Below are 12,250 nucleotides of genomic sequence, written 5' to 3' on the forward strand. Positions count from 1 at the left end.
AACTGACAAAATTCAAACATTGCTTGCAAAAACACAGCATTTGCTTTCTCACATAATATACTAAACATGTTAGGGGTACACAATTGTATTGATTAGTATCAGATTTGTAGGTGTATGTACATATTTTGGCAGCATTGTTCCACCATGACTTTGTTTTATCATCCATGCTAGTAAAAAACAAAATGCCAAACAGGTGTTGGAAAACATTTATTATGGCCTTGCATCAGTCAATGCAGCCTCCATGCAACTGCAATCCCACTAGAAGCACCCAACAATTATAAAAACTGTACAAAAAGAATCAAAACAAAACTCCATGAAATCAATTTTAATTGGAGAGTAAAGATTATCGTCTCTTTTGGAAAATATTCCCCCGACCCATACTTCCACGACCCCTTCCCCTGGCAGCCACTGGAAAGAAAAGAAATAGGTTATTGAACATTTCACACATACAAGTGGACCTGAACAGCAAGTAAATGATACACAAACTCCTTGTACCGACACATGGTAAATAAAACAGACTAGTCAGGAGTGCATAATAACCAAAGAAGCAGAACAGCTGAAGGCAAGCGCTCAGATTATAAATTTAAACATGGACAGGCATTAAAGCTGCGTGTAGCCCTGTAGGTAAATATGAAACATGCAGTATGTGGCAGAGTAGCTAATCCAATTACAAGCCCTCTATGCAATTAAACCCTTACCAAGTCAGCCTCCAGACAAGGAGAGTCCTGATAAGACAAAGCAACCACACAAGACATGTGCAGCAATTGTTTTCTAGTGTGCTGTTAGACAGTAATTTCAATTTAATATATATATGTGTGCAAATCTTTGCTTAACCTCAATCTGAAAGCAGAACTGGTTTAAGCCAACTACATACCTTGGGCTTTGAGAATCGCAGCTTTTCCTCTTCCAGCCCCAGAACCTTGGTTTTTGTTCTTCATACTCTTCAACATCGGAGCATTTTTTAACATGTCTGGTAGTATGAGGAACCTGATCTTGCTGCCACGAATGTAGACCTGTTCCAACTGTGCGACGCGGCCATCTCTGTACGTCACAGTGATATTGGACATCTGTAAGCAAGCACAAAAAGTCAGAGCGTATCAAATGCTTCAGCAGAGCAGCTAGGCATCACAACTTACACACTTCTCAAATGTTTGAAACAAATTAGCAGTTTATTCTTATTTGTATGCTGTGGAGCGTGACCCTGCTGTTCTCTATGTTCTGCATATAACATTGTTGAAGTGCATCAGATAACATCCATTTTACAGAAAACAGAAATACTGAAATGCAAGTCAGGATAACATTAGTGAGCTGTTGATACAAGGGGGACCAACAATACTTTATTTTGCCTCACCTGGCAATTCATGTTGTCCTCGGCTTCAATGAGCTTCCCTCTGTAAACTTCACCGGTGTTGGTTTCACAGGTAACAATATGACCCTCCGCCTCATGAAGAACTTTAATTGGGACTCCGATAGACATCTTTCCTCTACGATTGCTGCAGGACAAAAGTAAAGGTTAGATTCACAGCAAAATAGTGCCAATACAAACACAGCTGCAAGCATTTCTTAACAGACAGAGCAAAGAATTCACCACAAAACACAAATTCCCACAGCAAGTCAGCCACTAAAATAACCTTAGATAAATATTCCAGCTAGAGCATGGATGGGGTGTAAATTTGACTCCCATTGCATAGCAGTTTCACCCATTCCAGTTTTTATTATGGGGTGTCTGATTAAACATTGTGAAACTGCTAAGCAATGGGAGTCTTATTTCCATCCCTGTAGTGCCTTACTCACTTTGAAAAACCACTGCTGGGTTTTACGTGTATATAAATAATAATGAAAAAGCCAGCATATCTGCATGTGTTATTACAAGCCTGAACTTACTAGACTCGATTTATTGTGCAGCTTCAACAAAAGATTCTGCAAGGCAAGTTCGAAACTCCCGGTACAAGAAAAAGAACCAAGTTGTTGTTAATAAAAGGGCCCAACCTGATCACTGACGAACACAGGTAACAATACAATTAGTCCTCCCAAGGCAAATGGGTTAGTTTTATTTAATTAGATTAGTAGATGCAGGATACATTAGAGTACCTGTGTCCTTTCAAAATAAGTGCTATATTTATTTACACCCAGACTGCACATATTTCCCTGTATGGATTTATGGCCTCATCTGCCCGCCCCCTATAAAAATGCATGTGATTATATATCGCTACATCATACGAAACGCAGAGTACCTATTACAATTCTAAAGCCATTATCTGTGTTAGAAAAAAAAATATTCATCATTTTGAATTAACATCCTACCCTACCAGACACTAATTTTACTCAATTTTTCTGGGTAAGCCGGTGTTACACAAGCGCCTAAACACAACCGTTCATTCATGGTTAGAGACACATTTTCACCAACGGAGGAAACATTCAACTTGCAAGAAATAATACTACATGGTTATTAAAGTCTGTAAATTGAATTAAAACGTACCTTTTCAACCTTAAACGTTGTGTTCTTTGTTGTTCTCAGTCTATCCGGTGTTCGGTAGCAGCGTGTATAAGACAGCCTCAAACAGCAAACTTGTACGTATCCCACGTCCCACAATGCACCACGTTGACCTGGATTCGAAAACTTCTTCCGTTTTGAGTCCCACCCCCTCATACGACAAATGTGATGCATGTTGGGACTAGGAGTTTTTTTTTTAACATGGAGAAAATGTTATTATAGTCAATTCATATCTCTTACATTAGTGGATGTGTGCATAGCTAGGCAATCTACAGAAACCAATGTTTTCTAAAGTCGCCTTAGTTTACGGTAAAGGGTGGAATTATCAGAACTAGAAAATGTTCCAAATTGATCAGTTGAAACCAGCTACCTAATAAGCGCGAATGAATATCTGTTCACGGGTCAAGGTTGTAGGTAAAGATGCAGGCTTGCTGCTGAGCACACAATGGTAATGAAACTTATTGTATTGTTCTATCATTTGCTAAGCACGTGTAGTACATTGAATACATATTTGACTCTAGCATAAGCAATATATCAAGATAAGCCCACCGTACAATGTACAGCATTTGTGATGTTAATTTGTGGTGGTAGTGAGGTAGTCCAGTAGTAAATTGAGATTTGGCATCTTGTTATTTCGCTTCATCCAGGTTAGGGGGCACTGTGGGATAAACACTTCCAACCAGACTCTCTCTGTTTCTCTCACTAGCTCTGTTTAGAAGTACTTCCTATTTATTTATAAAAATCCTTCTTCGAATATCAGGAGGAAGTTGTGCAGGAAATCCCAATCGGGGGCGGAGGGGAGGCAAATGCCGGAGGGAGAGTGGTACTTCCGAAATTAAAAACAAAAAAAAACTGCTTCAATAAGATCGATACGATGGCACCTGAACCTCCCGTTATAACAAAACAAAGACATGCATGAATAAAACTTCATCCAAATCATTCAAAGCGAGCAAAAGTGATACTGTATAGCACGATTAAAATAACAACAACAACAACATCAACACAGAATGACAGGTAAGAGAAAGTGATATATTTTACGACCAAAACAAGCTCCCTAATAGAAGTGCAAGACATCTGTCGTTGGGCCAGCTGAAACTGCGTTACTTTTTAGTTTTTTGTGGTGCACCATATGGCAACCATGTAGTTAAGATACAGTTTTGCTATTGAGATCTCCATGCTATAACTATAGCCGGTTTAGCAGTTCCAGAACGTAGGGGTGCTGCATGGTGTAACGCTGTACCGCAGTGTTCATATGGGGTTACAGTAATATAATTCATATTTGTATAGTACAGTAAAATGCGATTGATGTCAGTTTCATTAAGACTTAGCCACCACAGTCTATGCTTGTCACAGAACGTCTCATAGTTAAAACTGTCGCGTTATTTTTAATATCAGCTGGACCACAACTATAATAAGTTGACGTTTATTTGGACGGTGTCTTTTCTGTACAGCTCACCCTTTGATCTCGCTCATAGACTGCGGTGTGCTGTTATTTTAACACAGTTAATCATCTGTGCGGATTGTTTTCACGTTACTCAGTATCTAGGTGCAGTACTGTATTAGTTAATGTGTGTAACTGGCTGGTATTAAAACAAATGTAGAGACCATTTCCAGTATGTATTTGTGGTGAGCTTTCTGTAGTAGCGCCTGTATTTGAACGACATATAGCAACAAATAACACTACAGAAAAGCAGCTGGAGCCGGTCAAGTTGAAAGCAAACACATAAGAAAAAACAGGGCCAGGGTCCCATGCCTAGTGTAGTAATAAGAAGAAGAAGAAGAAGAAGACGTTTCCCTTGATAAATCCTTCAATTGCTAAACGAATCAGGTGTCAGCACCATGACAAAGTAGAAATATAGGGATTGTAACAAAATATTAAAATCACAGGTATTATAAGGAAGACATATTTATATTTGAATGTAGTTTGATACATGAATCAAGAATGTTCAAGATATTCTATTCACAACTTGTTAGATCATTAGATTGTATTTATGTCAGTTAAAAAAAAGTTAATAAATAAATATGATTTTTTTTTTTTTTCTAATAACTATGTGCAAAGAACACATACATAGCTAGGGTGTACATGGCTTCCATTATATCTCCATTGTTGAGACTAATAACACTATGTAACACAATTTTTGTTCCTGGGTAGTAAGTGTTATTTCCTAATTGCTTATGCCTCAAAAGTATAGAAAATGGCTATTATTCCCCACAAACTTTGCTTTTGTGACCAGGACAGTGATATTTTGAAATTTACCTAATTTCCAATGAGAAAACGGGCAAATTTGTGTCTTTTCGTTCACATAAAGTCAGAAAAAAACAACATATGAATCCAAATTAACATGTATTTATACTAAAGTAATACAAAAATGACTACAAAAGATTTAGAAGTGAGTAGTTTTTCGAGATTTACGATTATACTGTAAATCACTTTCACGAATCAGCCCCCAAATGTAGTCTCCCATCATGTTCTCGTTATACTGTCCTTGGTAGCGGCATTCAAAGTCCAGTATATCCTGGTGGAAGCGCTCGCCTTGCTCCTCCGAGTACGCTCCCATGTTCTCCTTGAATTTATCAAGAGGAGCATCAAGGATATGGACTTTAAGGGACATCGTACAGCCCATTGTGCCGTAGTTCTTCACCAGAGTCTCAACCAGCTCCACATAGTTTTCGGCCTTGTGATTGCCCAGGAAGCCCCGAACCACTGCGACAAAGCTGTTCCAAGCCGCTTTCTCCTTACTAGTGAGCTTCTTGGGGAATTCATTGCACTCCAGGATCTTCTTTATCTGTGGTCCGACGAAGACACCGGCTTTGACCTTTGCCTCAGACAGCTTAGGGAAGAAGTCTTGAAGGTACTTGAAGGCTGCCGACTCCTTATCTAGAGCTCTGACAAATTGTTTCATAAAGCACAATTTGATGGGCAGTGGTGGCATCAGCACCTTCCGGGGGTCCACCAGTGGCTCCCACTTGACGTTGTTCCTCCCCACAGAGAACTCAGTCCGCTTGGAAGGGTCCATCATGCAGAAGTAGCAGTTGCTTGAGTGGTCAGTGGGTTCCCGCCAAATTCTTCGGATAGCGAACTTCATGGCTCTCTTTTCCCCTCTGTACCACCCTACAAAAATACATTTATTTCACCCATGACTAATGTGTAAGAGATTCTCGCAACATTTTTCATATATGATATATTTTTTCAATAACATTGAAAATTGTAAAACATTTTAAAATTAAAAACTTTTACAATTTAAAAAATGTTAACAAATTTTATAACATAAAATTCCGAGCAACAATTGTCCATCTTACCTTCCAGAGTTTTTTTGCAGTGCTCGCAGGTGAAATGAGGTGCCCAGGGTTTGTCTTGATCCACGACAGGCATGCCGAAATATGCCTTGTATGCCTCACACATCTTAGCAGATGCTTCCACTGAGAACTTTTTTGCTCTTGTCTTGATAAATTGGCCGCAGACATAGCAAAATGCGTCTGCCGGATGCTTGCAGCCTCTTGATGCCATCTCAGAAAAATGCAGATATGTATCCACTTAGGCAGCTGGAACTAAACTGAACTGGTGGGCTTAAGGCCCCTGTATTTATACTACTATTTATATTACTGGAAAGTTCTAGAAAGTTCTAGAAGTTACTCCAAGTTTACTCAGCACTGAATCTATCTGGAATGTTCTGGAAAATAGGTAAATTTCAAAATATCACTGTCCTGGTCACAAAAGCAAAGTTTGTGGGGAATAATAGCCATTTTCTATACTTTTGAGGCATAAGCAATTAGGAAATAACACTTACTACCCAGGAACAAAAAAAAAAAAAAAAATTGTTACACAGTGTAATACTAGCAGCAGAAGTTAAGTCTGACCATTTATAGTAACGGCACACCAGGCTATCCTGAGAGTTTTCCCAGAGACTGTAATGTACACAAGCTAAAAATAAGAAAACGGAATTGCTATCTGTTCCTCTGAAGTCCTTCATCACAATCCGGGCTTGAGAAAGATCCGTGCCCTTTAGTTTTTCATCAGTAATGCCCTGTCCGGCAGAACAAATCCAACGTAAATTATACACAGCTTTATTGGCTAAACTAATAAGTGTGTTTCCAACTGTTACATTTTACAAAAGTAGACCCAAACACCTTAACATCTCTTACGGACTCAAGTTTGTTATTTAATTTTGCAACGTGTGGTTTTCCCTTTTCACAAGTCGGAGCATGTCAGTGCTGTAATAGTGTGGTTTGTTTCCTAGATGTCCAACTGAAAGTACCTGTCATTCGGCAGCTGTATCACTGGGACTGTGGGCTGGCTTGTTCCAGGATGGTTTTGAAGTAAGTATTTCAACTGTTCTTGTTTCGTTAGGGTAGCAGAGATAATGTCGTCTTACCTGGAATCTGTTTATAGGGTCCACACAGAATTACATTTACAAAAGAACTGCAACTGTGAGACCCAAAGATGCCAATAATGAACACGAAAACCCTTGAAAACATGCTGAGACAGGTTTTACTTGAAACTGCTGCCACATGTACAATACCCTTCAGCAACTGAGAATACTTTTTTGTGCAAGTTGGGCTGTGTGTGTAATCAGATTCTCTCTTGATACCTTGAGCTTGGACAGGAAACAGTGTGGTAATAAGTTTTGTAGCCCCAGCAAAATGAAAGGGATTCCTGAGATTGCTGTAGACATAAGGTAGAACTGAAGACAGAGGACAACATGTTACACCTTTTAAAGAAAGCAATGTAAAATCAGAATTTGGGGGGGGGGTGGGGGTCCTCAGTCAGGATGCCTAATGTCATGGGTGGGAGTCCTGAGCTGAGGTAGTTTGGGAGCCCCTGTTGTCCATGGCAGCCACCACCATCAACTTGCACAGGTACCTGCATCCAGTGAGTGAGGAAGAGTTCCAGAATGCCTGCTGGGAGCTCAAGTTGACGGAGAGCGTGTGGACGATCGACCTGGCCTATCTGATGTGCCAGCTGGGGGTGAGGCAGAGGTTCTGTACCCAGACCCTGGGCGTGGACAAGGGCTATCGAAACCAGGCGAGTGGGTCACCAACAGCCTTCGGTCTTTGTTAATTTGATAGTAGTGTGGAGTGGGGCAGCAGTGTGGAGTGGTGGTTAGGGCTTTTGGCTCTTGACCGGAGGGTTGTGGGTTCAGTCCCTGGTAGGGGACACTGCTGCTGTACCCTTGAGCAAGGTACTTTACCTAGATTGATCCAGTAAAAGCCCAACTGTATAAATGGGTAATTGTATGTAAAAAAAAAATAATGTGATATCTTGTAACAATTGTAAGTCGCCCTGGATAAGGGCGTCTGCTAAGAAATAAATAATAATAATAATAATAATAATAATAGTGCTAACCAGATGTGATGTTTGATTGAATCACTAGTATAGGGAATTGGGGGACATGCTGTAGGAGCGTTATAACCGGGAGCACTGTATACATTATTCAGCATTGTAGCAAAACATTTAGATACATCTTCTCCAAACAGTGTGATTGATTGGAAACCAGGTGGTGATGTGTTTCTGATTAGTGATATCGTCTGAGTTCAGCTTGTACGTGTGTGTTGGGTATTTGATTATCTCTCTGTTTACACCTCTAGTCGTTTTATAAGAAGCATTTCAGTACTGAAGAGGACAGAGTCAATGAGCTGTTTGCCAAAGCCGAAGCCAACGGTGTAGTGGTGGAGAAACGGTATGAAACATTTTATTAGTTACTCAGCATTTTTCTTTTAATATAAATATGCTGTTATTAGGACTGAAGTCATTGTATTATGTGTCTTGCTCTTAATTGTACTGTACTCGTAGTGTAAGTCATCCTGGGTAAGGGCGTCTGCCAAGAAATAAATAATAGTAAATAGATTTATTTATTTATTTATTTATTGGTTTTGAACACGTCATGGTCATTTTATTTATCTTTAACAGTGGCAGATCCTAATACTACCACCCTAAACCCTCTTTCCACATATTATCATTCTATGTATAACTAAGCCAATAAATTGCAGCTGAAGTGAAAGCAATTAATATTTAGTGAAACAACAGCAGTATTTAGATATATTGCTGTTTAGGTCCTTACCCATTCAACACTTAACAATGAGCTAAGCCCATTGAATAACATGTTCCCTGTGTCATGATTCAGCATTCTCACTGTTGCTGCCTCCTTTACATACAAAAATGAATTGAATGTTACCATTCCTAATTCCTGTGTGCTCTCGTCTCGCCCAGTTCTGTAACTATTCAGGAGATCCAGAATCACCTGGCTCAAGGACACGTGGCGATTGTGCTGGTGAACGCGGTCCTGCTGGTCTGTGACCTCTGCTCGACCCCTGTCAAGTACTGCTGCTTCCTTCCTGTCGGCCAGAAGTGCTTCTGCAGGAAGCCGGACTATCAGGGGCACTTTGTGGTGGTCTGCGGCTTCAACAGGGCCACAGGCTGCATCTTCTACAACAACCCTGCCTACTCTGACCGTGAGTTATCCATTCAGACAGCAAAGAGCACTGGTTTGCAAAACCTTGTCCAGGACAGAGGCAATCAATTAGAATTTTATTTGTAGACAACAGCCCTGTGGCCATAATGAAACATAACAGATCCAGCCAGCTGCACACAATGTAAAACATGTGCAATGCTGAGATGTTCTTTGAGGCTGATTTGCTACAGAGGTCGGCAAATAGAAGGCTTTATTTCAGTTCTCAAGATTCAGTTCTTATGACTTTCAAAGAGCTATGTTTACAGTATTCTTGCTGTCTGGGATATTCTCCCCCCATTAGCGGATCCAAATTAGACTAATCTGTATTATCAGAAGTACCACATTTGGGAGAAAAGCACAGGTCTCATTTCATGGATCACGTGCTGCACTCTTGTAAAACCCCTTCCTGTGTGCTGTGTGTCCCCCAGGAGTGTGCAGCACCAGCACCAGCACCTTTGAGGAGGCACGGATGAGCTACGGGACGGATCAAGACATTCTCTTTGTATACAAGGAGAGCTGATATCCGCGCGGAGCACTGGACACTCACTGTGACCACCAGTCTATGCAGCCCCGGACACGGCAGGGCTCGTGGCTCTCAACCATGACTTGCACAACAGCTTAAAAAAAAAAAAACAAAGAAAAAATTTGTACAATGGACTGAGACCCTGAGATCCGTGACTGTCTCTCTTTTCATCTCTTTCTCTCTCGCATCAATTCTGGGTAAAAAAGGGAAAATTTAAGGTTAAAGACAAGACGTGGGGGGAAAAAAAACACAACCAGCGTTTTAAATCTAAAGCCTAACAAGTCGAATGATTACTAAATGAACTACCTTAACAGGCTACTGTTCAGATCACCCAGGTTGTGACGTTCCACAGCCAAGGAATGCAAACACAGTTTTTAAAACCGGATAACCAAGAGGGTGGCCTTGAGGACAGTTGTGCACCCCAAGAATAGAAATACAGGGTGTCCCATAAGTTGGCTATCCTTTTGCATAGTTGTTAATATTGGCTGTCTCTCTGTTTTCTTTCAGGTTTTAGATAATTTTGATGCGTGGTTCAGATAGTCAACTGGGTATGGCCGTCCAATTTAATAGAGAACATCTGATGCCTGGCTTATCGGACACTGTAAAATAGTGGAAGGTAGGAAACTGTAGTCCCGAAGTTTCACCGCCTTGTCCTATAATGTTTATTCAATACCGACACCTCTCTGGAGACACAATGGAGACACGGCATGAAGTCTGAGGTGTTTCTGTGTCAGGCAGTTTCTAAGAGCAACCGTTTGAAGATCTTTGAGAAGAGTGAGAGATTATTTTTTCTCTTTTCCATTTTGATCCGCACTTTAGATTTGGGAGACCTCCGCCTGTGCTGTGATAAAGATTTAAAAGGGCAATATTGTATTTATTTATTTTTTTGGAGGAGGGAGGGGGGGAGGTAAAACATCTTGTGAGATCTGTATTTTTTTTTGCATTGGAGCGGAGTTTATTTGGGGAAATCCTCACTGTGAATCTCAGGTACTGCATTTAGGTAACTAGTGCATTATAAATACTATTCAAGGAACGTAGTGTTTTCTGTTCACGCAACAGAGCTTTAGAGGGAATAGATTGTGCAGAAACTTGCTATCTAATCATGGGAAGAAAAATGGTGTAAAACATCAGGAAATACAAAGTGACCTCACAGGGACCGGAACACTGACTGGGTCAGCTGCCTGGCTAGCGGCGCCCCCTGTTGTCTACTCATGGCTCATCCATTCTCAAGTCACACTTACAGGAAATTAAAAGTAAAGGTAATCAGTTTTCCTTGAAGATGAAATTGAAATGAAATGTGTTTATTTTAACATGCATTTTGTTTAATCAACTGCTTCATAACTTCCGGGGATTATGCAATATAAAGGTGTTATTATTTTTATTATTATTTTTTGTAAGACTAAATGTCTGTTTCTCATTAATAAGTGTGTTATTATTATCTTGCATGTTTTTCATTGTAACAAAAGCAGTGCTAAAATAAGGATTTGGGATCAGTGTAGAATCCTGGAGCCCAGTTCACAAAGCTTAGTTTATAAAATAAAGTTAACATTCGTCAAACTTTTTCTGAATGTTATTTAAGAAGCCAGCAACAGTCTCATGGTAATAACAGTTTGTTTGATTCATTAAATTGTTAGTTAAGCTTTGTGAATTGACCCCAAATGGCAAATCTGGATACATCCCTTAAACCCTGAAACCATAATATTACCATAAAGAGCATGTTTTTCAAAGCATCTACTCCAGTCGTAATGCAAACACTTTTTACAAAACAAAGAAAGAATATAACTGAAGATCTCGTAAACACTCTCAAGTGTGTTGTTCCTGACACTGGAGTCGATACTTTGAAAGTTTGCCCCAAAGTTCAGTGGAGGTGCAGCTATATATAAAGTTTTGCTGGCTGGTGCTAGAAAAGAAGACTGCAAGTACAGTTTATGACTGTCTGTAAACAAATGAAGAGAACAACAGTGAAAAGATCCAAATGGAAGTGAAGATAAGCATGCCCTGTGATTGACCAGTGTTAGAGTGGAGAAGTGAGTGCAACCTGATAATGGTCAGAATCCTCTATTTTGCCCATTTAAGAAACTGAAGCAATCCAGAATCATACTGTACATTTTGAGATCAGAGAGATTTGATCTTTTCATGTTTGTGCTCTTCAAATGGTATGGAAGTGTATCCCATTCTGGGATATAAACATGCACACATTTCCAGATCACATCCTTAATGTTTTTGTTTTTACATCACTAATAGAGTCAGGGGTGTGAGAAACTTTCAGTGTTGGACTTTTCAGATTTGTATATGGTAACAAACTGGTTAAAACACTGCACTGGAGTGAACACACACTTTTGTCACAAATGCATTTATTAAAACACTGCAGGGGTATCTCACACCCCTTAACAAAGTAGCTCTTTTTATTCTTCATCATTTTAGAATAATGACTTTTCAAAACCAGCTTATCACTCCTTATTATAGAGTATCTGTAGCATAGTGTTTTGGGTTTTCTATACATCAGAGTGTTATGCAGTGAGTAAAGGTATTACACCATAAGGTTTTTCGACAGCCATAACTGTACTGTATTACATGCACATTATCATAAGTTCACATAAATGGGTATGTTATTTAATTTTTTTTTTTTCTGCTGTCAGTAAATTTTAAAGAAAAGTTAAAGCGTTTTGAATCTAAGCACACGAGGAAATGTAACGGAATTATATTCACGTAATCAATAAAGTATAGTATTCAACTCTGGTCCAGCTCTTCAGTTTGTACACTAGAGGGTGCTCAATACCCAGT

The 12,250-nt window shown here is 39.7% G+C and overlaps 2 protein-coding genes across 2 annotated transcripts; one reads left to right on the forward strand and one right to left on the reverse strand.

Annotated features, from left to right (window-relative positions):
• Window positions 1-194: 194 nt before the first annotated feature.
• Window positions 195-2,622, reverse strand: LOC117963205 (small nuclear ribonucleoprotein Sm D3). Its single transcript, XM_034902393.2, has 4 exons — window positions 2,480-2,622; window positions 1,352-1,493; window positions 875-1,067; window positions 195-408 (listed from the first exon to the last, which is right to left on the reverse strand). The coding sequence occupies exons 2-4, from the start codon at window positions 1,475-1,477 to the stop codon at window positions 344-346; spliced, it is 384 nt and encodes a 127-aa protein (XP_034758284.1). The 5' UTR covers window positions 1,478-1,493; window positions 2,480-2,622; the 3' UTR covers window positions 195-343.
• Window positions 2,623-3,052: 430 nt separating this feature from the next.
• On the forward strand, window positions 3,053-12,200 carry LOC131699060 (protein GUCD1-like). Its single transcript, XM_058994658.1, has 6 exons — window positions 3,053-3,508; window positions 6,733-6,811; window positions 7,352-7,517; window positions 8,081-8,172; window positions 8,703-8,944; window positions 9,372-12,200. The coding sequence occupies exons 1-6, from the start codon at window positions 3,502-3,504 to the stop codon at window positions 9,461-9,463; spliced, it is 678 nt and encodes a 225-aa protein (XP_058850641.1). The 5' UTR covers window positions 3,053-3,501; the 3' UTR covers window positions 9,464-12,200.
• Window positions 12,201-12,250: the final 50 nt, after the last annotated feature.

This window comes from Acipenser ruthenus, chromosome 21 (assembly GCF_902713425.1).
Source record: "Acipenser ruthenus chromosome 21, fAciRut3.2 maternal haplotype, whole genome shotgun sequence".
Lineage (NCBI taxonomy): Eukaryota > Metazoa > Chordata > Actinopteri > Acipenseriformes > Acipenseridae > Acipenser > Acipenser ruthenus.

Excerpts from the sequence above, each read along its gene's own strand:
- LOC131699060 (XM_058994658.1), top strand. Across the intron at positions 8,173-8,702 it reads GGTGTAGTGGTGGAGAAACG|TTCTGTAACTATTCAGGAGA; the intron begins GTATGAAACATT and ends CGTCTCGCCCAG. Across the intron at positions 8,945-9,371 it reads CAACCCTGCCTACTCTGACC|GAGTGTGCAGCACCAGCACC; the intron begins GTGAGTTATCCA and ends TGTGTCCCCCAG.
- LOC117963205 (XM_034902393.2), bottom strand. The coding sequence starts at position 1,477 with ATGTCTATCGGAGTCCCAATTAAAGTTCTTCATGAGGCGGAGGGTCAT. Across the intron at positions 1,068-1,351 it reads AGGACAACATGAATTGCCAG|ATGTCCAATATCACTGTGAC; the intron begins GTGAGGCAAAAT and ends GCTTGCTTACAG. Across the intron at positions 409-874 it reads TGCGATTCTCAAAGCCCAAG|TGGCTGCCAGGGGAAGGGGT; the intron begins GTATGTAGTTGG and ends TTTTCTTTCCAG.